At 45.1% G+C, this 25,342-nt stretch overlaps 1 protein-coding gene across 1 annotated transcript in view; it reads left to right on the plus strand.

Moving 5' to 3' along the window:
- The window catches only part of LOC107114882 (coagulation factor XIII A chain-like), a gene marked incomplete at its 5' end in the record, with an annotated part of 73,623 nt that extends 52,383 nt beyond the window's left edge, over positions 1–21,240 (plus strand). Inside the window, 3 exons of the mRNA XM_015416488.1 lie at positions 2,848–3,008; positions 16,846–16,982; positions 20,718–21,240. Of these exons, the coding sequence (XP_015271974.1) occupies positions 2,848–3,008; positions 16,846–16,982; positions 20,718–20,865 (446 nt within the window). The remainder of the gene's footprint in view (positions 1–2,847; positions 3,009–16,845; positions 16,983–20,717) is intronic.
- Between the last annotated feature and the right edge of the window lie 4,102 nt (positions 21,241–25,342).

A 25,342-nucleotide genomic window follows, 5' to 3' on the forward strand; every position in this document is an offset into this window, starting at 1 on the left:
GGCAGTGGAGCTGCAAGGCCGCCACCGGTGGCCGGGACCGTTGTGGGTGGGGTGTGTGGCCTTATGACACACTTCCGGTGATGTCAGGGGGTGTGGCCTTATGACACACTTCCGGTGATGTCAGGGGGTGTGGCATATGCTAATGAGTTATGCTAATGAGTTCCCCTAGCTCTTTTTCTACAAAACGACCCCTGGGCCTCATCAAACAAATTTTGGTGAGACTTGGAAATCTGGGTCAGATGGTTGCCTGGGAATAGTTGGAAGAGTGAAAGTCAGGGCTTCATTTTGGTGTGGATGGTGCAAAAGGAGGAAAATCAGTTATTTTCCCCACCACCACCACCTGGTAGCCCTTAGTGGGGAGAGTCAGCCCTTTTGTTCCACTGGGAAATTCCAAATCAAGTCAAGAGGGTCAGTCCCCACGGCTGCCATCCAGCTCTTTATCTTGCCCTGCCCCAGCTACCTGCTGGACCTCAAGAGGAGCAGCTAATGTGTCACTTTGATTCCAGTGATTGTTCACTTATGGCCTTAGTCCCAGTAGATTAAGGCTTTAATCAGTCTTTCGTGTGGATTAAAAATCTTCATTGGCTAGAGAATGTACATTCGTCTTCCATGTTCTTCTCTCCTTTAGCAGCATTCTCTAGGATAGTTGTGGGGCATTGGCACCTGTGCTCTCAAAATGCAGTTCTCTCAAGCCATGCCTTCAGCAGTTAAGCACCTCTCTTCAGTGTTTTCTGCACTGCCAGTGCAAGCTCAGAGGGAAGTAAACAGAGCTGGCAGTGCAAGCTCATGGTAACTGAGTGCCCAAATCTGTGCTGGAGTAAGCTACTGCAAAACACATCTAAACGCACTTTTTAAATGGATTTCAGACATCAGAGTGTTTCTCAAGTGAATGATGAAAAGTCACAAAACCAGTGGGAGAAAGAACAAGACGATTTCCAAAATTCCCCAATGTGTTTTGAACATATATATTCTTCCTCAAGCAAACGTATACGACTCCCTAATTAAGAAAACAGTATTATGAATGAAATTGATCTCCTTCAGTTTACTTCAGAAGTAATTGTTGGACAGTTGTAAAAAAAAATCTTCCACACAAGTGTGCTGATAATTTACAAGCTGCTTTCTTTATGCTTGATCTATGAAGCCACATTTGGAATATTGCATGCATTTCTAGTCACCGTATCTCAAAAAAGGGTATCACAGTGCTGGGAAAAATACAGAAGAGGGCAACCAAGATTATTAAGGGATTGTAGCACCTTTCCTTTGAGGAAAGGCAATCAAGTCTGGGACTTTGCAGTTTAGAAAACAGACAAGGAAGGGGAACCATGAGAGAATATCATTTAAACATGCATGAGGAGGAGAAAGTGGGTAGAAAGAACTTTTTCGCCCTCTCCCCATTATACTAGCAGTTGGGGCCACCCAATGACCATATGAAGCTGCCTTATATTGAATCAGACCCTTGGTCCATAACTATCAGTATTGTCTACTCAGACTGGCAGCTGCCAGTATATTTGATGAGCGATTTGACCCAGTATATTTGATGAGCAATTGTTTAGGACAGATAAAATGAAACACTTCTCTACTCAATGAGTAATTAAATTGTGGAATGCATTGCCAGTTGATCTAGTGATGGCCACTTGCATGGATAGCTTTAAAAGAGGGTTAGACAGATTAGTGGAGAATAGGTTCACCAGTGGCTATTAGCCATGGTGATGAATGGGAACCTCCATATTTGGAAGCAGCAAACCTCTGAAATCCAGTGTTAGGAGGGAACATCAGGAGAAGGCCTTGGCTTCTGTGCCCTCTTTGTTGGCCCTCCAGGACAACTGGTTGGCCAGTGTGTGTGACAGGATGCTGGACTAGATGGACCATTGGTTTGAGCCAGCAGGGCTCTTTTTACACTCTTACGACTTCCTACTTCATAGGATTTTTCTCTGTGCTGCTTATCAGACAGCTTCATTTCTGGCCCATGTTGGCAGCATGCACAGGGAGTGGTAGAGGTTAGTTGTTGTAGATTTTCCAGGCTGTATGGCTGTGGTCTTGGCACTGTAGTACCTGACATTTCACCAGCAGCTGTGACTGGCATCCTCAGGGGTATAACACAAAAAGATGGAGTACTCTCTGTGTCAATGTGAAGTTGCTTGGAATATTTTTCATTGGCCATAAGTACCTGAGAGCCAGTGTGGTGTGGTGATTAAGAGCAGTGGACTCTAATCTGGAGGACTGGGTTTGATCCCCCACTCCTCTTCAACATGACCTCTCAGAACTCTCTCAGCCCCACCTCCCTCACAAGGCCCCTGTTGTGGGGAGGGGGAGGGAAGGTGATTGTAAGCCTCTTTGAGACTACTTAGGGTAGAGAAAAGCGGGGTATAAAAACCAGCTCTTCTTCTTCTTCTCTCAGTAAAGAAAAGGTTGGGGAGCCCTGCTGTAACCACTTTGCTACACTGGACAAAGCTTATAAGACTTAAGCAGCTATGTTAGCTCAAAACCCCACCAGAGAAAGAACTTTTAGCAGTTTTTTGTTATCAGGGGCTACTTCCTACTCTCCTTGTGCTTAGCAGCAGCAGCGCTTGGGGAAAATCACATGGATGGAAGTGATCTGTCTTAAAATAAATCCAAATTTTCAAGCATAACTATAGTATGTGTAGATCACAGCTGGGGGGGAGAGGGAAAACAAGCCATAGCTCAGCGCCTTGGAAAGCATTGGCCACTCTCTCTGTGAGAAGCATCTTTATTGCATCTGATGGCCTATGGGTAATACAGTATCAGCAGGACTGGAAGTAATAACTTGCAAGTATATTGCTTTCAGGCTTCAGTTGTGTTTCTTTGTTTGTTTGTTCCTCCTGTCAGCTCAAACTACCGAGGTGCTAATCAAGGCCAGCGAGTACATGAGCCGGTTGCTGGAACAAGCTTCCCTGCATTTCTTCGTCACAGCCCGTGTCAACGAAACACAGAAGATCCTGGCCAAGCAGAAAAGCGCTGCGCTAAAAATCCCACAAGTGCTCCTTAAGGTCAGTTTTCAGGGACTGCAAGAAGCAGACTGGTGTGGCTGTACTGTCGATGAGTTTTGCGTCTTGATTGAAAGGATCTTCCTGAGATGATCCTGGAGAGGCACGTCCAATTAAGGGGTCAGGCTCTTCGGCTTGGAAATGGAGATGAGCACCACATCCCTAGAGTCGGATTCGACTGGCTTTCGAGCAAGGGAAACCTTTACCTATACAGATATTTCATTTATTTTATTTCATTTCTAGACTTATATCCTGCCCTTCCCCAGGGTGCAGGGCAGCTCACAACATCCAATAAACAATCTATAAATAAAGTCAAAACATACTACAAAAACATTAAATTACAGTCTATAAAATAGCACCTTAAACTCAGGCATCAGAATAAAACATGAATCATTTGGCAGCCAATAATCAATATCCCAGAGCTGCGGTGGCTCAAGTGGTTAAGATGCTGAACTGCAGGCTGTGGAAGGTCGGTAGTTCAGCAGTTCAAGACCCGAGTGTGCCGCAAAATGGGGTGAGCTCCTGTCTCTAGTTCCAGCTCCTGCCAACCTAACAGTTCAAAAGCAAGAAATTGCAAGTAGATATATAGGTACCACTTCGGTGGGAAGGTAACAGCGTGCCGTGCGCCTTGGTGTTTAGTCATGCCGGCCACATGACCACGGAAACGTCTTCGGACAGCGCTGGCTCTTCGGCTTTGAAACGGAGATGAGCACCGCAACCCTAGAGTCGGATTCGACTGGCTTTCGAAGAAAGACGTCTGACGAAAGAGACTATGGACTGTGTGCTCTGAATACTAACAGATTAACTAAACTAATACCATTAACACCACTCACTCTATTTCTTTATCCCTCTATATACCCACCCTTTTTTCTTGAACTTAAAAGAAATATCTCTCCTTTTTAGGAGAGGGAATAAATCTTTATCCCCCCCCAAAAAAAAAAGAATGAAGATTTTTTAAAAGAATTGCTTTAAGTCAAAACATTCAAGGCAACACGCCATTGATTTATCTGCTCTTGCTATTCCCTATCCCAGCATCCCCCAGTTTGAGGGTCGCTTAGCTGAAAGTGGATTGAAAGGATGAAACTGCCTTTTGCAGTTCTTTTGCTCTGTTTTTCTCAGTGGGTCACTGTACTACAAAAATTTGGACTTGTGGGCCACCGTGCCACGACGATTGGGAAGCACGGTTATATCCTCCATATCCCCAAGTGACTTGTTTCACTCATGAGTTTACAGAGTACTTTCAGGAAGTGTGTTATGGGGGCAGGAATAATTTTCTTAAACTCGGAGTCGGGGAATCAGCTGTGCACATATGGTGCTCTGCACGGCTGGCTCAAAATATCAAGCCCAGTGTCTCCCCTTCCACGCCAGCTTTCCCCAGCGTGGTCCAAAGGAGACTGAAGAAAAAGCACGTCTCCACAGTCTGCCTTGGATGAATCCAAGTCAGCAGCTGCCCAAGAACAGATGCACCTCATGCTGCTGCCCCGGAGCCCAGGCAGCAGCTCCACCAGTAGCAGCACCCCCTGCATCACGCCCCCCCCCCACCCCGGGCAGTTTGGCAGCCCAAGTAGCAGCTGGGGTCACTTGAGGGGCGAACCAGCCCTTCCTTTCTGGAAACCAAGTAAAGAAATTAGCAGCCTCAGATCAACAGGGAAAAGGAAAGTTGTGTGGCCAGCAATGTTCCCTCTAAGCTATGGAGCCTTGTGAGCAAAAATTCTACTTTGTGAGCTACTGGCATTAAAATTGTGAGCGAGCAATTTGGCTGCTGCATAAATTAGTTGACTCTGGAGCCATCCTTCCTGAGCCAAGACAAAAATGTGTGAGCCGGAGGCTAAAAAACTGAGCTAGCTCACACTAGCTCAGCTTAGAGGGAACACTGCACCTGAAAAACCAGAAATTAGGACTCAATGGGAGGCAGCAAGGACGAGGAGGAGGAGGAGGAGATTGGATTTATACCCCACCCCTTCACTCAGAGTCTCAGAGCAGCTTACAAACTCCTTTCCCTTCCCCTCCCCATGACAGACACCCTGTGAGCAGTGTTCCCTCTAAGCTGAGTTAGTGTGAGGTAGCTCACAGTTTTTTAGCCTCCAGCTCACACATTTTTGTCTTAACTCAGGAAGGATGGATCCAGAACAAACTAATTTATGCAGGAGCCAAATCGCTCACTCACAACTTTAATGCCAGCTGCTCACAAAGTAGAATTTTTGCTCAGAAGACTCCATAGCTTAGAGGGAACATTGCCTGTGAGGTAGGTGGGGCTGAGAGAGCTCTTGAGAGAACTGCCCTTGAGAGAACAGCTCTGAGAGAACAGTTCTCAGAGAACATTGACTGACCCGAGGTCACCCAGCATCCACATGTGGAGGAGTGAGGAGGGATCAAACCCAGTTCTCCAGATTAGAGTCCGCCATTCTTAACCACTTCACCAAAAGGAGGAGAGGCTGAAGCAATTTCTGGGTCTCATGGAAGGACACTGGGATTGCCAGCTTTTCCGAGCCTGAGGGCACCTTTGGAATTCTGACACAGTGTGGTAGGCACAGCCATACAACGGTGACCATGAAATTGCTGCCACAGAAGAAGAGGAGATTGGATTTATACCCCGCCCTTCACTACCCAAGAGAGTCTCGGATCGGCTTACAAACTCCTTCCCCTTCCCCTTCCCCTCCCCACACAACAGACACCTTGTGAGGTTGGCGGGGCTGAGAGAGCTCTGGCAGAAACTGCTCTTTTTCAAGGACAGCTCTGACAAAATGATGGCTTGCCCAAGGTCATCCAGCATCTGCGAGTGGAGGAGTAGGGAATCAAACCTGGTTCTTCCAAATTAGAGTCTGCGCACTTAACCACTACACCAAACTGGCTCCTAAAATGGCTGCTGCAGCTTACCTTCAGTCTCACAGTGGAGATCCTTGGGCTGTGATGGCGGCTTACTGCCGAAATAGCCTTTTAAAAAAATCTGCAGAGCCAATCAAATCTCTAGTGGCCAATCAAAAGCCTTGTTGCCCCAAAGACCCACCTGGCCCCTCCCACTTCCCCCAAACACTTGGCAGTTTCTAGGAAACACGTCAGTTGGCACACCGAGGCAGACCTCTGCTGTTATCACTGCGCCAAACTGGGTGTAATCTTAAATTGGCTCTTTAGGATTCAAGAGAAGAAGAAAACACCATTTCAATATTTTACCTGAAATGTTAAAGAACTTATGGATTGGCAGCTTCAGTCCAGGAAGGAGCGATGACAATATGAGCAGCCCATTCAATTCCAGATTTTAAAAAAACCCCAAAATGGATGTGAGACAATGTGACAGATGATAAAGCTCAAAAGGCTTTAAAAGTTTGAGGGAAACGGCTCCTTCTCATCAAAGTTTGTTTTGAAAACTCTCCACAGATGCCAACCTATGCGTATCTAATTAGTGAGGACAAATGTTTATCAGCAGTGTCCTCAAATAATATTATGTCTTTTCTGAGCACTCCACAGAGGAAGCCAAAGTCAAATAAACTTTGCTTCGAGCTCATATCTTCAATAACCACATTTTAAAAATGTATAATCCTTTCAATTCTTTGCCGGAGCTGAATAGCATATACAGACTCCCTGGGTTACACTCCTTAAATTGCTTAGTCTTTCCCGGCTTCTCTGAAGCAGGAATATTAAACATGCAGGGAACGAACCCCAGAGTCACTGCTTCTTCAGACAGTCGTTTTATATACCCTTAAGAGAAAGGGGGAAAGTTAATTTTGTGCCCAGCGTTTTTAAAAAAGAAATCTCAAAAGTTCTTTCAAACTTATTTCCAGGTTGTTTATTTATTTTAAAACCCACTCAAAACTATCCAGAGGGCTGTAGGAAAGTTCTGCTCAGTCAGCGTTTCTGTCTCCGTACGGAGCATCTGGTGACCCATGCTGAGTCATGAGTCAAGTTTATTACGACCCAAGATCAGAGAACAGATCAGAAGTTGGCTGCTAGTTGGCCTTACCACTCAACAGTCCCTCGGTCAGACACTTAATTGTTGGCTGGAGAAGAATCTGTCTGAAACACACAACCTCTACTGCTTAGGTATTCCAGCGAGAAGTGCTAAGTGCTGCTGGGTGGCTTTCAGCTTCCGCCAGCTAAGCATACTGTGGCGGGAATAAGGCAGGGGCAGCATTAGTGATTCTGGGGTCCCGGTCAAAAGTCCAAGATGGGGCCCAGGATCACTGCCTCCAAGCGAGAGGTAGCCTTCGCACCGTGTGAGGTGGGTAGGAGCTGCTGCCGGAAGCCAGCAGCCAGATATGACAGGAGCAAGTGGCCTGACCACAGGTGAGGGAGGTTTGAGTGGGTGGAATTGAGCCCTGGCATGCAATGCTCCCTCTAAGCTGTGGAGTGTTGTGAGCAAAAATTCAACTTCGTGAGCTACTGGCATTAAAGTTGTGAGCCAGCGATTTGGCTGCTGGATAAATTAGTTTGCTCTGGAGCCCTCCTTCCTGAGCGAAGACAAAAATGTGTGAGCCGGAGGCTAAAAAACTGTGGGCTAGCTCACACTAACTCAGCTTAGAGGGAACACTGCTGGCATGAGCGATGGCAGCGGGAGCCTGCTGCTTTTCTTCTTTTCTCCTTTCCCTCTGGAGTAGGGTTGTGTGGCCGAAGACCCCCTAGCCTGAGGCCCAGGGCAGCTGCCTCTGTTGCCCATTGGCTAAGACCACACCTGAAGTAAGAAAGAAAGGAGCAGTGTGGCCTCTTCCCGTGATCCACCCCACTAGTAGAGGGGCTTTCCTCTGGTGGACGGAGCTGTCCCCTGGTGGGAAGACACTTTTATGAATGCTTGTGTGCCTTCAAAGTGCCTCTACTAATGGGGTAGCCAGACCCATGGGATCCAACCCTGTATATTAATAATGAAATAACCACAACAAAAGTTGTGGTTTCTTAATGAAAGCATTTGAACAGAAAATGATTTCCTCTGAGATCGTCAGTGAATCATTTTACCTTAGTGTATAGTCGCATATTATCATAAGGGTTTGTTTGTGCCTGTAAAGTTAGAACACATTATCAGAGACAGCTGGCGTTTCCACATTCTGATTTTCCTCACTTGTAAATTCTTGTTTCTTCAGGGGGGTTTTCTTGTTCCTCGCGTGTTTTGCTCCCTCTAGTGGTCGATTTGATATTACAACAGTTTATGACCAGGATATCTCCCTGAAGATTTAAACCGCAGGTTTTTATGCAGGACATAAACTGGTGTGATTTCAATTTGACCACTAGAGGGAGCAAAACATGTGCAGAACAGAAAATAAATCTCGAAGAAACAAGAATTTACAGGCAAGGAAAATGAGAATGTGGGGAAACCTAGCATTCTCCCATGGGGTTGGATCTGGATTAAATTTTCCAACAACAGATCCCTACTGCAGCGCACTGATCTTTACAACTTGTTGCCCTGGGTGATGGGACCTTGAGGACTGATGGAGGGAGATGTCTGCAGTGGAAAAGGTGAATCCATGGAAACTGCCCGTATAGTCTGGATCTGACACATAACATGACAATGCCTGTCTGCATTATGCAATTTTGTACAAATGGTTCTGCTGCTGTTGCATCGTGTTTTAATGCATCTAATCAAACCTGTCCCCAAAACATATGAGCAGATCTGTACTGTGGCCTGTTTCGAAAATTTATTTTAGTCAGTAACTTGGCGCATGAGTGACTTGTGTGACACTGGGGTGGAGAGTGGGACTGAATGAGGATCTAGAAGACACCTGTTACCTCTTATTCCCTCCAGTGCCCCTTTGTGTGGCCTGCAGGCACTTGTCTTGGTAACAGGGATGGAGGTCTGTCTTTGGGATTCCTTTGGTCCAGGCACTATGCCCACTATCGACAGGATCTATACCCTGAGTAGCCATACACATGTGATTAATTCATTGGTTTGGAACGAGCCGGCTTTTTCATTCAACCTCACCAAATCTCCCTTCTCCACCCCACTTGGCTTATGTCCATGCAGAATCCATGATCTCAAGCACAGGCTTTGGGCTGGTCAGAGGAAACCAACCCCTTTTTCACCAGCAGAAAAACTAGCTGCGTCCTGCCTGGTTTTTTTTTTTAATTTTATTTTGTTGGATTTGTATCCCTCCCTCCCCGCGTAGCAGGCTCAGGGTGGGTTCCATCAGACACAGTAACCAATATACAATATACAAAGAATTAGGTAAAGGTAAAGGTTTCCTTTGCTCAAAAACCAGTCAAATCCGACTCTAGGGATGTAGTGCTCATCTCCGTTTCCAAGCCGAAGAGCCAGAGCTGTCCAAAGATGTTTCCGTGGTCATGTGGCCGGCATGACTAGACACTGAGGTGCACGGAACGCTGTTACCGTCCCACTGAAGCGGTACATATTTATCTACTTGCAATTTCTTGCTTTTGAACTGCTAGGTTGGCAGGAGCTGGGACCAGAGACGGGAGCTCACTCCGTCACACGGCACTTGGGTCTTGAACTGCTGAACTACCGACCTTCCAGTCTGCAGTTCAGCGTCTTAACCACTTGAGCCAGCAAAGCCCTATACAAAGAATTAAAAACCCCAATAAAATACAACAACATTCCCATGGTACAAATCACAGTCAAAGCCTCACAGATGCAGTCTATTTCACGTTTGGGTCCTTAGATGATAATACAGAACTTATTCGCTGTTGTTCATGGGCTGGTAAGCTATGGATGTAAGGCTGTGGGGTTTTCTTCTTCTTTTCTTTTTTTACCACCACCACCCCATGAATGAAAAGAAAATTATATTTGCTGCAGCTAGGAAAGTGAAGAAATTATACTTTTAGAAAGACCCACCCCCCCCAAAAAAAAAAATTCCTCAGTTTTCTCAGCAGTGTGTAATGTGTGTCTGATTACATGGAAAGGAAAAGGCATTTGAATACCATTAATATTTTCTTGATTGTTTCTGGTATCAAATGCAGCTTAGAACAAAGCCACAGCTTCCAATGCACTCACTAGCCAAATTTTGTTCTCACTAGCTTGGCTGTGAGTCCATATCAATGCAATTACTTTCTACAAAATCAGTTTGCCTTCTGGTTCATCTGGGAGAAGAATCTGATCCCTCTTTAAAAAAAAAAAGACCTAGGAGAGAGAAATAAAAGATTTAATATAATTCATAAACCCTAACAAGCATAGGCTGAATTGGTTCATTCTCGTGTGTTAAGATAAATGTGACATACCACAGATGTTGCCATGAATTATGCATTATGTAGCACGGTAGGGTTTTTCTTTCCTTTCCTTTCATTTTTAAAGGGCTAATTCCCTGTGCCCTTATCAGACAAAAGGCACAGTCAGATCTCCAGGAGGTTTGGGCAGGGTGAAGACTAAGAGTATTACCCAGTACCTAGGTTCAGTTGCATTCCCCCCTACCCTCTCTTTACAATAGGCATTTCATAAAGTCTGTAGTTACCCAAATAGATAAGGTCTGGGAGAGCTGGCTTAATATTGACTTTTAGTGGGCCCAAGATGAGGGCAGAAAGTCGCTTTTATTATCCCAGGGTGATTTCTTAGGTTGTTAGAAGCAAGAGTTATCAGCAGTCACCATGGTTAAGAACATAAGAACACAAGAGAAGCCAATGCTGGATCAGGCCAATGGCCCATCCAGTCCAACACTGTCACACAGTGACCAAAAATACCAGGTGCCATCAGGAGGTCCAGCAGTGGGGCCAGGACACTAGAAGCCCTCCCACTGTTGCCCCCCCCAAGCACCAAGAATACAGAGCATCCCTTGCCCCAGACCAAGAGTCCCTATCTATACCTTGTGGTTAATAGCCACTGATAGACCTCTGCTCCAGGTGTTTATCTAATTCCCTCTTGAATCTCAGAGCGACTTACAAACTCCTTCCCCTCCCCACAAAAGACACCCTGTGAGGTAGGTGGGGCTGAGAGAACTCTGAGAGAACTGCTCTTGAGAGAACAGCTCTGAGAGAACTGTGACTGACCCAAGGTCACCCAGCTGGCTTCATGTAAAGGAGTGGGGAATCAAACCCGGTTCTCCAGATTGCAGTCTGCTGCTCTTAACCACTACACCCAACTGGCTCTCGACAAAAGTAGACAAAACAAAAAAGTCTTCATCTGCTGGTGGAAGACAATAACAGGAGGGGTGGATGAATAATTTTGGTGCCACAATCATGAAGGCCTTTTGCTGGGTTGCCGCCCATCTAGCTTGTTCACAAACTGGCCTCAGAAACCCAGTGTGGATAGAGGACCTCCACAGCCTCCTAAAGCCAACGTCCCAAATCTTTACACTGACTGAAGCAATCTGTCTCAGGAGGCTCTGCTCTTAATATGTTTCTCCAGATCCAGCAGCCTTAAAATGCCACTTAGAATGGTGACCCACATGCCACCAATAAGGATTTTGACTTGCTAGCTTGCCCCAACTGGAGTATGGAGAGGCAGAAGTATATTATACCTATCTTGATAAAAGAAAATCTCCCCCCCCTTCCCTGGTCAATTTCTGTTCTCTTATCTGATAGAGTGGATTCAGTTACCAAAGCAGTGGCCTTATTTCTGGCCCTGGTGGCAAAAAAAAAGGAAAAAGGAGGGGAAAGTTCAAACCGTTCTGATTTGATGTAGTGGGTGCCCGTTGGAGGATTCATCCTGTCCGACGATTCCAGCTAGTGTAATACACTCATATTGGGACAACACACCCTATTGCTTATGATTGAGCTTTTTAAAATAGTGCTGATGTTTTATTTTTTCTTTTATTGTATGAATGGTACTTTTATAATGTGTGCATAAGTATGCTTAAGACTTCTGGTCATGTAAGCCGAAATAAAGTAAAATAAATAAAGATTTTGACTTGTTGATTTAGCCATCCTGCAACTTTGGCAAGTGTTAAAAGAAATATTTTAAGAATACAAATACAATACATTGCAAATAAAATTCATTGGAGGGTAACTCTTAACTCTGCAAAGGGAACTAGCAAATTGAACTGAAAGCCTGATTCCCAGCACCTGGTTTTTCTATTCAGACAGCTAGAAGGGGGAGGGAGAGTGGGCAAGCTTGCCAGAGACTCACAGCTGGGGGCCCCTTGCTGGCAACGTAATGACATTGCTGGCGATGAGGTGGCATCACTTCCTGTGTGACCAGAAGTTATGTCAGTGGGTCACCAGTAATACTCTAGCGTTCAGCCAAAACTCTATGGTATAAATATAGAGTTTTGACTAAATGTTAAAGTGTCTTCGACAATGTGCTGAAGTCACATCTGGTCATTCCAGAAGCGATATCAGTACATCAGGATGCTGGTATCCCATCCCCTATTTCTCTCGTATTTTTCTCCCACCACCCAGCTGAGCAATGGCAAGAAGGGCCTGGTTAGGGATGGAAGATTCCCCACCCCCAATAGGAAGGAGCAGAGGTCATTTCAGGGGGGAACGCGGGGGAACGCAGTTCCCCCGGGTGAGGTGTGGGGGGCGGGGCACACGACGAAGCCCCGCCCCCTGCTTCCGGCCGCCCTGCTTCCAGCCCTCATTCGGCCAGGAGGAGGCAGGAGAAGAGGGAGGGTAAGTTGCTTCCTCCCTGCCTCTCCCACCTCTGCCTGCCTGGGGCCAGGGAGGGCCTTGGCGGGGCTTCTTCACACTCCGCCGGCCTTGCAGGTCCACCGCCGGACCCCTGATGTCAGGGGGTGTGGCATATGTTAATGAGTTATGCTAATGAGTTCCCCTAGCTCTTTTTCTACGAAACGACCCCTGGGAAGGAGAGAGAAAAACTGAGAGAGAGAATGGCAAGTACTAATGACAGAAACTCCACCACCAATGCAGGGTCCCCAAGTCTGAGCATCAAGTATAGAATAGGATCAGTTGTTTTGGTCACAACAGGTGCTCAAACAGATCACAAGACAAAGACAGTTTTGGAGCAGGCAGAAGCTCATTCATTCTGTCCCCAATTATAGGGCAAGTAGGAAAGACCAAGGAAAAATATTTTTTCTTTCTTTCTAGGCTTGAAAACAAAGGAACATATGTGGGGGCCAAGTCTGGGAAACCAGCCTGACCCAATGAGATAGAAATGGTTTGGGGTGCATGAAGGTGAAAGAGCGAGAGTCAAATATAAAGTGTACCAAAAGCAAGAAAATGGATCTTAGAAGTAGCCAAACCAAATATGGGTATGAAAAGGAGGTTTGGTGTCTAAAACAGAGGCAGCCAGATAACTGGCTCACTCTCCCACTTATTCAAGCAGGTGACCTCTTCACAGGATTTGTGTCCTTGCAATAAAAGAGACCGTGGGTGCAACACAGAATGCTTTGCGATATCTGTTTACTGACAAATATTCAAACACAGCCAGTGTTCCCTCTAAGCTCCACAGTGTTGTGAGCAAAAATTCTACCTCGTGAGTGAAAAAAGCTAGTAGCATTAAGTTGTGAACAAGTCTACATTTGACTATTGCATTAATTAGTTTTTTTAATTATTTCCATAACCTTGTAAAAATCTATTTAAACTACATTTTAAGAATAATTAAAACATTATAAGAGAAGACAGAATTGTGTCAGAATTTCACCCACTCCTTTCCACTATATTGGTAGACCTGTCCTCCAGAGAACAGGTCTACCTGCCCCAGTCCACTATATTGGTAGACCTGGCCTCGGACTGTCACCCTGCGCTGAGCCTTAGAAAACATACCAGCACTTAGGAGGGGGAGAAATTCTTGCAGTCTACTTCAGTGCGTTTTTGTTTGTTTGGTTTTGGTTTTTTTGTTAGTGAACTATGACAAATTACAGGTCCAGTATAACAGAGGAGGAACAATCACTGTCAGAACCCTGCCTAACCTAACAAACAGGAAGTTGCTTAAATGTTATCAGCCTGCCCAAACTACTTATTTATTCAAATATTTATATCCCACTTTTCCTGTGACTCAAGGCAGCTTACAAATCATACTGAAAAGCATAACGGGTGAGCAAAAAAAAAATCTATATCTATAGTCAATGGGCCCCATAGACTGTAAGGGAGAATCAGTCCAGGCGTATCTGGGGATCAGGGGGCTGTTTTTTGAGCTAGTGGCACCAACTCCCCCCCCCCCAAGTTTCAAAATGATTGGACTAGGGGGGTCAAATTCTATGGGCCTCAGAAGGAGGTGTCCCCATCCTCCATTGTTTCCAATGGAGGGGGAAATGCCTTTGTGTGAGCAGAAGCTTAAAACCCCTCAGCTGGAGCTAAACTTTTGTGCGCCAGTACCCCATAGCACAGCTTAGAGGGAACTCTGAACACAACATATTGAAAGCAAACAGACTCCAAAAAGCAAGCAGCACAGACACCAATCCTCCATAGGGTTGCCAGACCCCCCCCCCTAGTAGAGGTGGGCGTCCCCTGCTGCCAGGCCCCACCACCCTGCCACCAATCAGCTGGCTGACAAGGGAAACTTACCCCGAAAAAGAGGGAAATCCATCCAACATGCAACAACGTGTCTACGTCACTGCCCACGTGGCCCGGAAGTGACTCCATAACTTCTGGGACGTCGGGGCGATGCTCTGGTATTTGGGCAAAACCTCTATGGTAGAAGCCAAATTTATCATAGAGTTTTTGCCCAAATACCAGAGCATTGCCCCGACATCCCAGAAGTGATGATGTCACATCCAGGACACGTGGTCAGTGACGTAGACACATTGCTGCATGTTGGATGGGTCTCCTTTGCTGGTTGCCAGGAAGGACCTGGCAACTCTGATCCTACACCAAGCTCTCACAAAGCAGAAGCGTGAACTCCCTCTCCCACTCACAACCGCTGCTTCCTGTTTATCTCAAACTTCCATCTCTCTGCCTGACATTTTCCATTTCTGCCCGAATTCAGACTGCCTCTTTGTCTCCCGTACACTCCCATGGGTAGAGGGACTAACTCCCTACCCTGCAGGAAAATTGTCCGTGAAGGAAATATCCCCCCACTTAGTCAATGGCTCCCACTGAGGAAATATCAGCCAGCCATCCCTGACCAATAGCAAACTGTGTATCTTAACAAAAACTATTTTTTCAGCAACTGTTAACAATATGCTAAAAAAAGACCCCTATATTCTAACTCGGGGTATAACAGTTTGCTTTCCACTGATAGCCAAATGCATCATGACTCAGAGGGATTCTGTTAATAATAATTAACATAATATGTGTTTTATATTTAGGAATATCTAAGGTCATCTGAATATTTGCATATATTTGCAGAGCAGATGCCAGGAAAAATCTCACGTCTCTCTTTTTCGGTTGCGTCTCTGCAGGAGATCTATCTCACAGTTTGACAGCTTTGGCTGGCCGATGCTCCCGGTTCAGTTTCTGTTCTCCATTCCAGAAGCCACTCCCTCCCTGTAGCTGATTCATATTCAACAGTCAAGATCTTTATTTGAATCATTTATTTATTTATTGTTAATTAGTCACTTATCCATGCTTTTTATTCAAAGCTATTTACAGTAACAAATAATAAAACCAGTAAAAGGTTTTTTAATCAAGGCAAACTGAAGCTGTAAATAAAAAACAGCATAAGCTATAATCAGACAGAGAGTGCAACAGATAACATATATGTGTGTGTTATTTGCCATCAAGTCACTTCCGACTTATGACGATCCTATGAAGTAATGACCTGCAAAACATTCTGTCATTAACAACCTTGCTCAGGTCTTGTGCTGCCCCCAGTCAGCGTTAACTGTAGGTAATAGTAGTTTAGTAAAACTGCTGTGTACCTTTAAGAGCAGTTGCCCCTGGGAATTGTAGTCCTTAGTTAGATGTCCCAAAAGCATCCCTCTGACTGGCTCATTAAAGGTAATTTCCTGAGCTCAGAGGCGCGAAGATAGGCATTTTGTAGTTATTTTCCATTTCCTTGTCTATCTATCCTTACTGCAAGGAGAGGGGAAACCCTGCAGACTAAGGACCATGGCTGCCTTTAACACATATAAGATAGTAAATACAGTTATGGGTTGCCATCCCCCTGATGGGAGCAGGGTTTTCCCCGATTTCGGGGACCCCAGACAGCTGGCTGGTGGGGGGAGCCCCGTCCCTCCCAACGTGCCCGGCATGATGATGTCACCCAGATGTGAGGTCATCGTGCCAGGAACGTCACGTGGGGGACGCAGTAGCATTTGAGCAAAAACGCTATGGTGACTTAGATATCTGTTTATTGAAAAAACCCTATGGTGACCATAGAGTTTTCCCCCCAAATGGTAGAGCATCCTGCCCAACCTCCAGGTGATGTCATCGTGCCAGGCACGTTGGGCGGGACGGGGCTCTTCGGGGGTGAGGCTCCCCCCACTGGCCAGTTGACTCCCAGAGCAAGACTGGAACCCCCCCTCCCGCACCAACAGCCAGGTAAGATCTGGCAACCCTAAATACAGTGATTATAAAAAACATTCAGCCCCAAGGCATTCCCCTCCACCCTCCCCGCAAGGGCTTTAACAACACACACAAAAATCCCTTTAAAAAGCATAAGCATATAAAAACGTTCAGTTCCACTGCACCTAAGAGATAGCAGATAGTGCTAGTTGAACTTCTGTAAAGCTGGCGTTCCATAGTTGAGATGCCACCAGTGTTACTTCTAAGCTGAGTTAGGGTGAGCTAGCTCAGTTTTTTAGCCTCCGGCTCACACACTTTTGTCTTAGCTCCAGAGCAAAATAATGTATGCAGTAGCCAAGTCACTCGCTCACAGCTTTAATACCAGTCGCTCACAGAGTAGAATTTTTGCACACAAGACTCCACAGTTTAGAGGGAACATTGGATGCCACCACCCAACAAACCATGGTAGTGGTAGTGGTAGCCACCTACCTCGTTTTGGAAGATGGAGGCACACTGAGCAAGGTTTGAGATTTTAATTGCCAGAGATTGAGATGGGGTTGAGATGGGAGGGGACTGTCTTTCAGGTACCCCAGGTTTCTTATTTTGATCTACATTCTTCCTGCAGGTTCCTGGTGAGAAAGTAGTCGGCAAGGAAATGACAGTGATAGTGGAATTCACCAACCCGCTGAATCGGGAACTGACAGATGTTTTGGTGCGACTTGATGGGCCTGGTCTACTGCGTCCCACCTCAAAGAAGTTTAGGTAAGAATTAGCCTCGTGCCGGTACTGTAACACTGGCTTCCCAGTATCTGTATTTGTAGCACTTACGCAGATGGCCCCTTGAATACATCCAAATCATATTGCATTTAAAAATTTGAGATTATGCCCTTTACCTGGAAGTCATTAGAGACAGATACAGATAGTGATGACATACTGATGCTGGTATAATGATAGTGGCTAACGAACTAAGCCGTGGTAATAAATCCGTGGTCCACAGTTTAAGCATCGCTTTAGCCATGACCTCCTTAGACAAGCCAATAACTCTCAGTTTTAACAGCTTCAGCAATCTCTGCAGTATTACTGATCTGCCTTAGAGTGATGCTGGGATTGCAAATAATGTATGTGCTCTGGCAATTCAAAAGGTGTTATATAAATACCTGTAATTGTTGTGGCTGCTGCTAATTATTATTATTTTAACAGTATGATAGGAAGGTCTCTCTTTTTTACACTCATAAATGGAGGCCTTTGTCAGTTCCTGATTCTTCACCAGAATTTGGTGGGTGACAGAAGATAATTTTACTCCAGGTGGACCTCTGATGGTAACAGCATTCACTTGGCTGGATAATACAGACAATCCAGTTTACCCTTGGGAAATCTTGTCATCTGCATGGCCTCTTTCACTCTACTTATCCAGCCATTGCTTGTGCAAATTCCCCAGTCCTCCAATAATTGCTCATTCCTTTCAGTGCAGAGAACGGATTCATGTGTGCACAAGAACGAGTGTACCAGTAGGGTCTCTTCCTTTGAACTGAATGGGGTAGCGCAGTGTATATGTGGAGGAGTTCTGTGTGCTCATCACATGGAATTCTGGATCTGGGCAATTCCAGGCTTTACTCTGACAGCATGAGAGCTAGAAACTGCCTTTAAAAGCATCCCTAAAAGCTGAGATTCTTGGTTCCACACAATATGCATATTTGCTGATCAAGTTATCATGGCTTTGTAGAGGTGGCAAGTTACGTTCACAGAGAGAAAAACATAGCTGATTATTTAAATATTAATCCCATTTGCCTCTCTGTATTGAAGATGATAAATGACTGGTGTATGTTGATGGCTTAGCACATTACTGAGAATCATCCATCACTAAGGTTACTTCAGGCAAATAGAATTAGTTCAGTTTTATTCCATTAGGGGGGAAAAACCCTTTGAGGGTTGTTTTAAAAAAATCACTGGACTGGATCCCACTGGAAATGTCCCCAGCAGTCTTCTATTACTGTTTTCACATTTTAATTGTAAAAAGATGTTCCAGAGGGCCTGACAAGGTACTTGTTCAGAACCATTCTGGATGGTGGCTTTCTTTTGTTTTGCTTAGGGTCAATACTAAAGAGGAAATCATTTTCAAAATTGTTTAAAGCTAAGCAACAGTGCTCTTTTGGTTAAAAGAAAGGTGCTGATAGGCTGCATCAATTCCCACCAATCCCCCCCTAAAGACTTGGGAACACCATGAGAACAGGTGCCCTGTCAAGGCCTGCCAAGCGATGTAAAAGATCTAAATGAGCAAGGCCTCTCTTGGCTGGGAAGAAACCCTGTTTGTGATTCGAAACCCACAACTATTGTGCGGAGGTTGGTCTGCAGAGCTCATCCTGTGAGTCGGACAAGCTTATGTGGCCCAAGTTCTACTTGAGAATGTCAAAAAGCTTATTGCAGGTTTTGACGTACAGAAAGACACCTCCCCACCCACCACGACTAAGTTACAGCTCAACCCAGCAGCTTTCTGGGCGATGGCATCCTTCTAACCAATTGGATCCTTCCAAGGGAGGAGCACAGAGTGCTTCCAGCCAGTCATCTTAGGCATTCTCTTCAGTGACTGTTGCCCCAGACTCTGGTATTGGATGTCTATTGTAAAGAATGGTGTCTGCAGTGCATGGAAACTCATCTACTTCAGAGCCCAGTAAAATGGAGCCCCTTTGTTGAATGTGCTTGAAATTTGGGGGACCGTGACAGGAGAGGGAGGACTTCTTTCCTGGCAAATTTGATGGTGTAATATTTAGTGACAGCTGCCCCAGACCCTGGAATTAACTGTCCATTGAAAAAAATGGTGTCTGGAGGGGATGTACTGAAAGCAATGACAAGAATGCCCATTGAGGGAAAAGGGCCATTGAATATAATGGGAGCAATGCTCCCTCTAAACTGTGGGGTCTTGTGAGCAAAAATTCTCCTTTGTGAGCTACTGGCATTAAAGTTGTGAGCGAGCAATTTGGCTGCTGCATGAATTAGCTTGCTCTGGAGCCATCCTTCCTGAGCTAAGACAAAAATGTGTGAGCTGGAGGCTAAAAAGCTGTGAGCGAGCTCACATTAACTCATCTTAGAGGGAACACTGAATGGGAGCCAGGAATACCAGTTGCCTTCCATGGGCTCCATTGAAATACATTACAGGACAGAAAAGTTGCAATGAAAATGTGGACGGGATTTGGAGGAGTCTGCTCTGGGCCTTCAGTGACAGCCCCCCCAGAGTGGAATGATGGCCCCTGAGACAGACAGACTGCTCTAGGACTGGGATGACAGCCCCCAGAGTAGAATGGCAGCAAATTCTCATGAAATGCAGCCCTTCCTCTTCTCTCAAGACCCCCGGAATTTCGAGCACATTCAGCAAAGGGGATCTATTTTACCGGACCCTGAAGTCGGTGAGTGCTCTGCAGACTTCTTTTCAATGGGCAGCCCATTCTAGGGGCTAGGGCAACAGTCATTGAAGACAGTGCCAAAGGTGATTGGCTGTAAGCGCTTTGTGCTCCTCCCTTGCAAGGATCCAGTTGGTTGAAAGGATGCCATTGCTAGTGTAATTAGTGGAACAACAACACAACAAGCACATGCACAACAAGCACATGCACAACACAACACAACAAGCTAGTGGAACAGCAACACAAGAAGCACATGCACAGATCACTGCTAGCTAGGTAAGCACCTACACTTGATAACACAGATTTTCTTTGTGGGCGGGGTGGTGGTGGTGGTATTTCATTTCACCGAGAGTCATGGATTGCTCATACCAGTCTGGGAAACAACTGTAACAACCCAAACCATTGATTTTTGTGTATGTTTTTGGCTTAGGAATGCCATTACGCACACCCCTGGGTGTAATCTGCAAGTTTGATGGGGGTAGAATAAAGCAGCTGGTTCTGTTTTCACAATGTATTTGATGGGCCTCTCAGAATCATGGAATTGTAGGTCCCAATGTACTGAGAATCACTGTGGGCATTGGCAGGTTGTGGCCTTGGGTGCTTCCTTACTGTCCGCAAAGACGCATGTGAACTGGATTTTTATCATTCAGCGGCAGCTTGCTTTGATTAGTGGTCCTGTTTTGGACACGAAATGGACCTCCATATCCAGTGGCAAATTCTGATTATCTGAAACGTCGTTTTAATTTCTAGATACAAGTGATTTTTGCTTGTGGTACATAATTGTGGAAACGTACACTTGTTAAAAGTATAAAACTACCTTGCTGGGTCAGTCACAGATCAGCCTCATTCAGCAATTCTATTCAACAACAGCTTCGGTGGGCTTACAAGCCTTTGCTTCATATCCAGTTCAAAACAGGGAACCCTCTAGCAGTGTTGTGGTGTATTGAGCTTCTCTTTTTAGGGGTAAAAGCCCAATCTGGGGTGGGATGTTTCCTTTTAAAAGACAGATTATCTTTTCCCTCACCAAGGTGCCTGCTCATGTATTAAAGTGAGATTTATGGCCCATCCGCCACCATATTCATACCGTTCTTTATCATCGCAGAAACCTCTCAAAGAATTCAACCTTGACCTGGGAAGAAAAATGTATTCCAAAGCGGGCCGGCCTCCGAAAGCTGATTGCAAGCCTGAATTGTGATGCCATACGGCATGTCTACGGCGAACTGGACATTGATATTCAAAGTGCTGCGTAAAGAGATTTTCTTCCCCCTTCTTTCATTTCCCCCCGCCCTCCCCAGGATTTCAGAAAATTCATTACAAAAGGGTATTCTTCCAAGGGTATGTGCACATTTTCTATATATGTACCCGATTTTGCTTCTTTTTCGGAAGCCACCCTATAGTATTTTCAAACTTTAAAACCCTCACAATCAGCAAATTAAAGCATAGAATAATACTCTGCGAAATTTTCTTGCACAAGCCCTTGTAGAGGGAAAACAGGTCCAGAGCACAGGAAACCAATTTTGTGCCTTGCATTGGGTTTATGCAAGAGAACTTCTCAGTGCCGGGTTGCCAACCTCCAGGTGGGGCCTGGAGATCTCCTGGGATTACAACTGATCTCCAGACAACAGAAACCAGCTCCCCTGGAGAAAATGGCTCCTTTGGAGGGTGAACTCTGTGGCATCGTACCCAGCTGAGGTCCCTCCCCTCCCCAAACACTGCCTTTCCCAAGCTCCCCCTCCAAAATCTCCAAGTATTTCTTAATCCAGATTTGGCAACTCTGTCTCAAGGTACTAGGACTGTCTTTTGGAGATTTGGTGCAAGAGGCTTGCATGTCAGGAGGTTTGCACGGGCCATTTTCTTTGCTCAACATCTCCTGTAGATCTAGTATTGAACTGGCTAATGATTTCCAATCGAGGGAAATTATGCATATCCAACCAACAACCAAAACGTTTTCAGGAGCATCAAAGGTTTCAAGATTAGACCAAATTAGTCTAATGTCATTGTAGGCCACATTGTTTCTTCTTGCTTAGGTGTATTGATGGCCTATTGCATTACAGCCAAAACAAATTTCAGGGATACCAGTGTCTGAAGTACTCCGAACTTTAGTTTTAATCAAGACCTGATATTTCATAAGAGTTTTTTTTAAAGCTAAGAAAGAAAGCTCCAACTGCAATAAATGACATTTTAGAAGAATGAACAAAGAAGGTGATTGTCATGGAATGAGATGCAAATAAGGGTTTGATACCACGGTTTCAAACATTCCGTTTTCTTCTGCACATCATATGACCGTATGGGAACAAGTGACTCTTTTAAAACAGATCCTTGATCAGGTTCCCTGGAGACGTGGCAATGAAATTTTCTGAATAAATAAATAAAATGGTTGCTGTGGTGAAGACACTACAAGCTGAATTGGGCTGTGGGTAGAAGAACAATGGGACATCATATAGATAATACTACTAAGCAACTCATTTTCCTGGAGAGCTGCTTGGAGAAGCAATGTAAGCTGAAGATGACCACCTCAATCTGTATCCCATCCTACAGGACCAGTTGACATCCCTCAGAGGGCCAAGTTGGTCCAGGGACTCCAAGTAGTGACATGTGTAGGCCACATTGAGATCATGGCTCACCATCCATTGCTCATAAATGTTTACAAGTCATGAATGCTGTGCCTGGTAGGGCATCGGCCAGTTATAATGCAGTGGAATGGAGGGAACTGTGATCTGGAAAAGGCTAGTTTCAGTAGGATCGCTGCTGTTAGTCCATTGCAACAAAAACTAAAGAAGAGTCTGATGGCACCTTAAAGACAAACACATTTATTGCAGCATAAACTATTGTGGGCTGGAGAGAGTATTGGGAATGGGCTGAAGACAGGGAAAGCTTGTGTCTCAGTAACTTTTAAAGTCTATAAGATAACAAGAGACTCTTCTTCTGCATTTAAAGATTATGTATGTCCAAGGACATAGAAGAACTGGAGATGATGGCTGCATTGGCAGACAGGTGGGGATTGACTTGTGCTTGAGTTCTCCATTCCGCAAGGTGCTGCTTCACTATAGCAGGTCATGGTGTTGAGTTACTTGGTTTCCAGGTCATTAAGCTGTTCTTCTCAAGATGGTATCCTAACTAAAGTGTGTACTCATTTGGTTTACATGCACATTCAGATTTACGCTATCATAAAGCAATATATTATCTGCTTTTCACTTACGTCTGAAAAATTGCCATCTGTGACTCTCAAAATCTTATTCTTATATGGAACAAAGTTAATCCAATAAAAGAATTATTTTACCTAGTTGTGTGATTCGCTTTGGACTGAGAGAGTAACTACACATTGCACTGTTTCTGGGTCTGGTCTGACCTGGGTCCTGTCAATCAGGGGCACACTGGGAGTTCCTGGCTGAAACTAAGCCACTTGGAGAGGGGACCGATTTGGATCTGGACCATGGGGAGAGGGGGGGTTGAGCCTCCTGCACACCATTTTCCCAACCTGAAACAGTTCTGGGCAGCCACTAGTTCCCCTGTTGGGTAAAGTTACATATAGTCATCTATTTTGCCAAAGAATTGTTTGCTGGAGTTTTAGGTCAGAAAGATGGTGTGGGTTCCCTGTGTTTCATGGTCCCAATCTGAATCAGGCCTTCATGCACCTAATAATCTATGGTTTTACCAGGAACTTTTAACACACATCCACTTGATGGGATTCCTGGTGGACCCAGGAACAGTGTTTTGTGTACTTAGGCCTTTATCAGCTAGGGTTTCCAGGTGAGGCTGACAAGCTGGTGAGGGACTTTCCAGGAGCCTCTGGGAGAGGGGTGGGAAGAAGCACGATTGAATGCCAAAGGGAATTCTATCCGTCACATTTAAAGGGACTGTGTTCCTTTTGAATGCCTTCTCTCCATTGGAAATAATGGAGGAGGGGGGCACCTTCTTTGGGGCTCATAGAATTGGACCCCCCTGCTCCAATCTTTCTGAAACTTGGGGATTTTTTTGAGGAGAGGCACCAGATGCTTTGCTGAAAATTTGCTGCCTCTACCTCAAGAAAGTCCACCACCACCACCCCCGAGCAATGCTCCCTCTAAGCTTGTGAGCAAAAATTCTACTTTGTGAGCTACTGGCATTAAAGTTGTGAGCAAGTGATTTGACTACTACATAAATTAGTTTGCTCTGGAGTCATCTGTCCTGAGCTAAGACAAAAATGTGTGAGCCGGAGGCAAAAAAACTGTGAGCTAGCTCACACTAACTCAGCTTAGAGGGAACACTGCCCCCGAGCCCCAGGTACCCACGATCGATTCTCCATTATACCCTATGGGGACCTGTCTCCATAGAGTATAATGGAGCAGCTAGCGGATATTACCCCCCCCACACACACTTTCTGATAACCCTGAAGCGGGGGAGGGCCTCCAAACCAGGGGATTCCCTGCCCCCAACTGGGGATTGCCAACCCTATTATCAGCCTTACCTATGCTACAGTCTTTAAATCCCTATAAACAAAGTATGCTATGACCAATTCTGGGCTGATGCCTGTGATTTTTCTCAGCTAGGCTCATAACATTGTACTCAAACAGTGCTGGAGTGACAGCAAGGTCAGGTAGGTTCAGTTCTAACAATCATGACTATTTCAAAGGCTATGGTAATTTGCAAACCCTTGCCTCCTAGGATTTTCCTCTTACTTTGACATGCACTTTTCCCTCCCCATTACAACTGCAACAACAATTTAAATTTTTAAGATGCATTTGGATCTTTCCAGGGCTGTCTTCCATTTCCCTTCTGGTTTTAACAAAGTTCGTGTTTGCTTACAAATAAATTGGATGTGAAATATATAAAAGAACATTCAGTCAGGTGTAAATTTAACTCTGGACGGAAAGTTAAGAAATTCTGCCCGTTCAATAAGAACAGATTATGGATCTTGATTTCAGCGTATTCTTTCAACTAAAATTCTCAGCGTTCTGCTATCAAATTATTTCAAAGAGAGAGAGAGATTTACTTCCCACGGGAAGGAAAAAAAGTGTAAAACCATGTAAGCCGTGGGAAAGAGAAAAAGAGCAATTCAGAAAATATATCCCCCCCCCAACCACTGTAATAATCAGTAAGCCCCATTTTTTGGTCTGTTTTTGTTCACCCAGTTTTGGACTTTTCTTTGAATCCACCAGAACAAGCAGTTTGCTTCTTAAACAAAACCTGAGCTGCTAATAAATCCACTGAATTACATGGGGGGGGGGGGATCATCTTTGCCATATAGGTGCACAGAGATCATTGGACCCTTGGATTTCTCCCCCTTTGGTTATCCATTGAGTTTCTGTAACATGGAAAAGGCTTGAGCAGCTTTTGCAGCTGAAAAATTCTAAATTATTATGGTAGCCTTCATTTTTCAACATAAATATCGTCGGCCCTAAAGATATGTGTGTGTGTGTGTGTGGTCATCTCATGGAAAACTTTGCTTTTCTGATTGGCAATCAGCCGCAGAGGATCCAGAGAAGGGCTTGGCTGTGCCCGGTGTAGTCCTGTCTATGAAGCCAAGTAGATACCGACCTCGATCAGTAACTGAAAGGGTTTGTGTGCATGTGTGTAAGGGGCTTCCAGCTCATGGTGACCTTAAGACTGAATGACCTCCAAAAGACTTTGCATTAACAACCTTACTTGGGTCTTGCAAACTGAGGCACCTGGCTTCCTTGACTGAATCAATCCATCCCATGTTGCATCTTCCTCTTTTCCTGCTGCCTTCAACTTTTCCAAGCATTA

Source organism: Gekko japonicus, unplaced genomic scaffold (assembly GCF_001447785.1).
Source record: "Gekko japonicus isolate JY-2015 unplaced genomic scaffold, Gekko_japonicus_V1.1 scaffold2445, whole genome shotgun sequence".
In the NCBI taxonomy this organism is placed as follows: Eukaryota; Metazoa; Chordata; class Lepidosauria; order Squamata; family Gekkonidae; genus Gekko; species Gekko japonicus.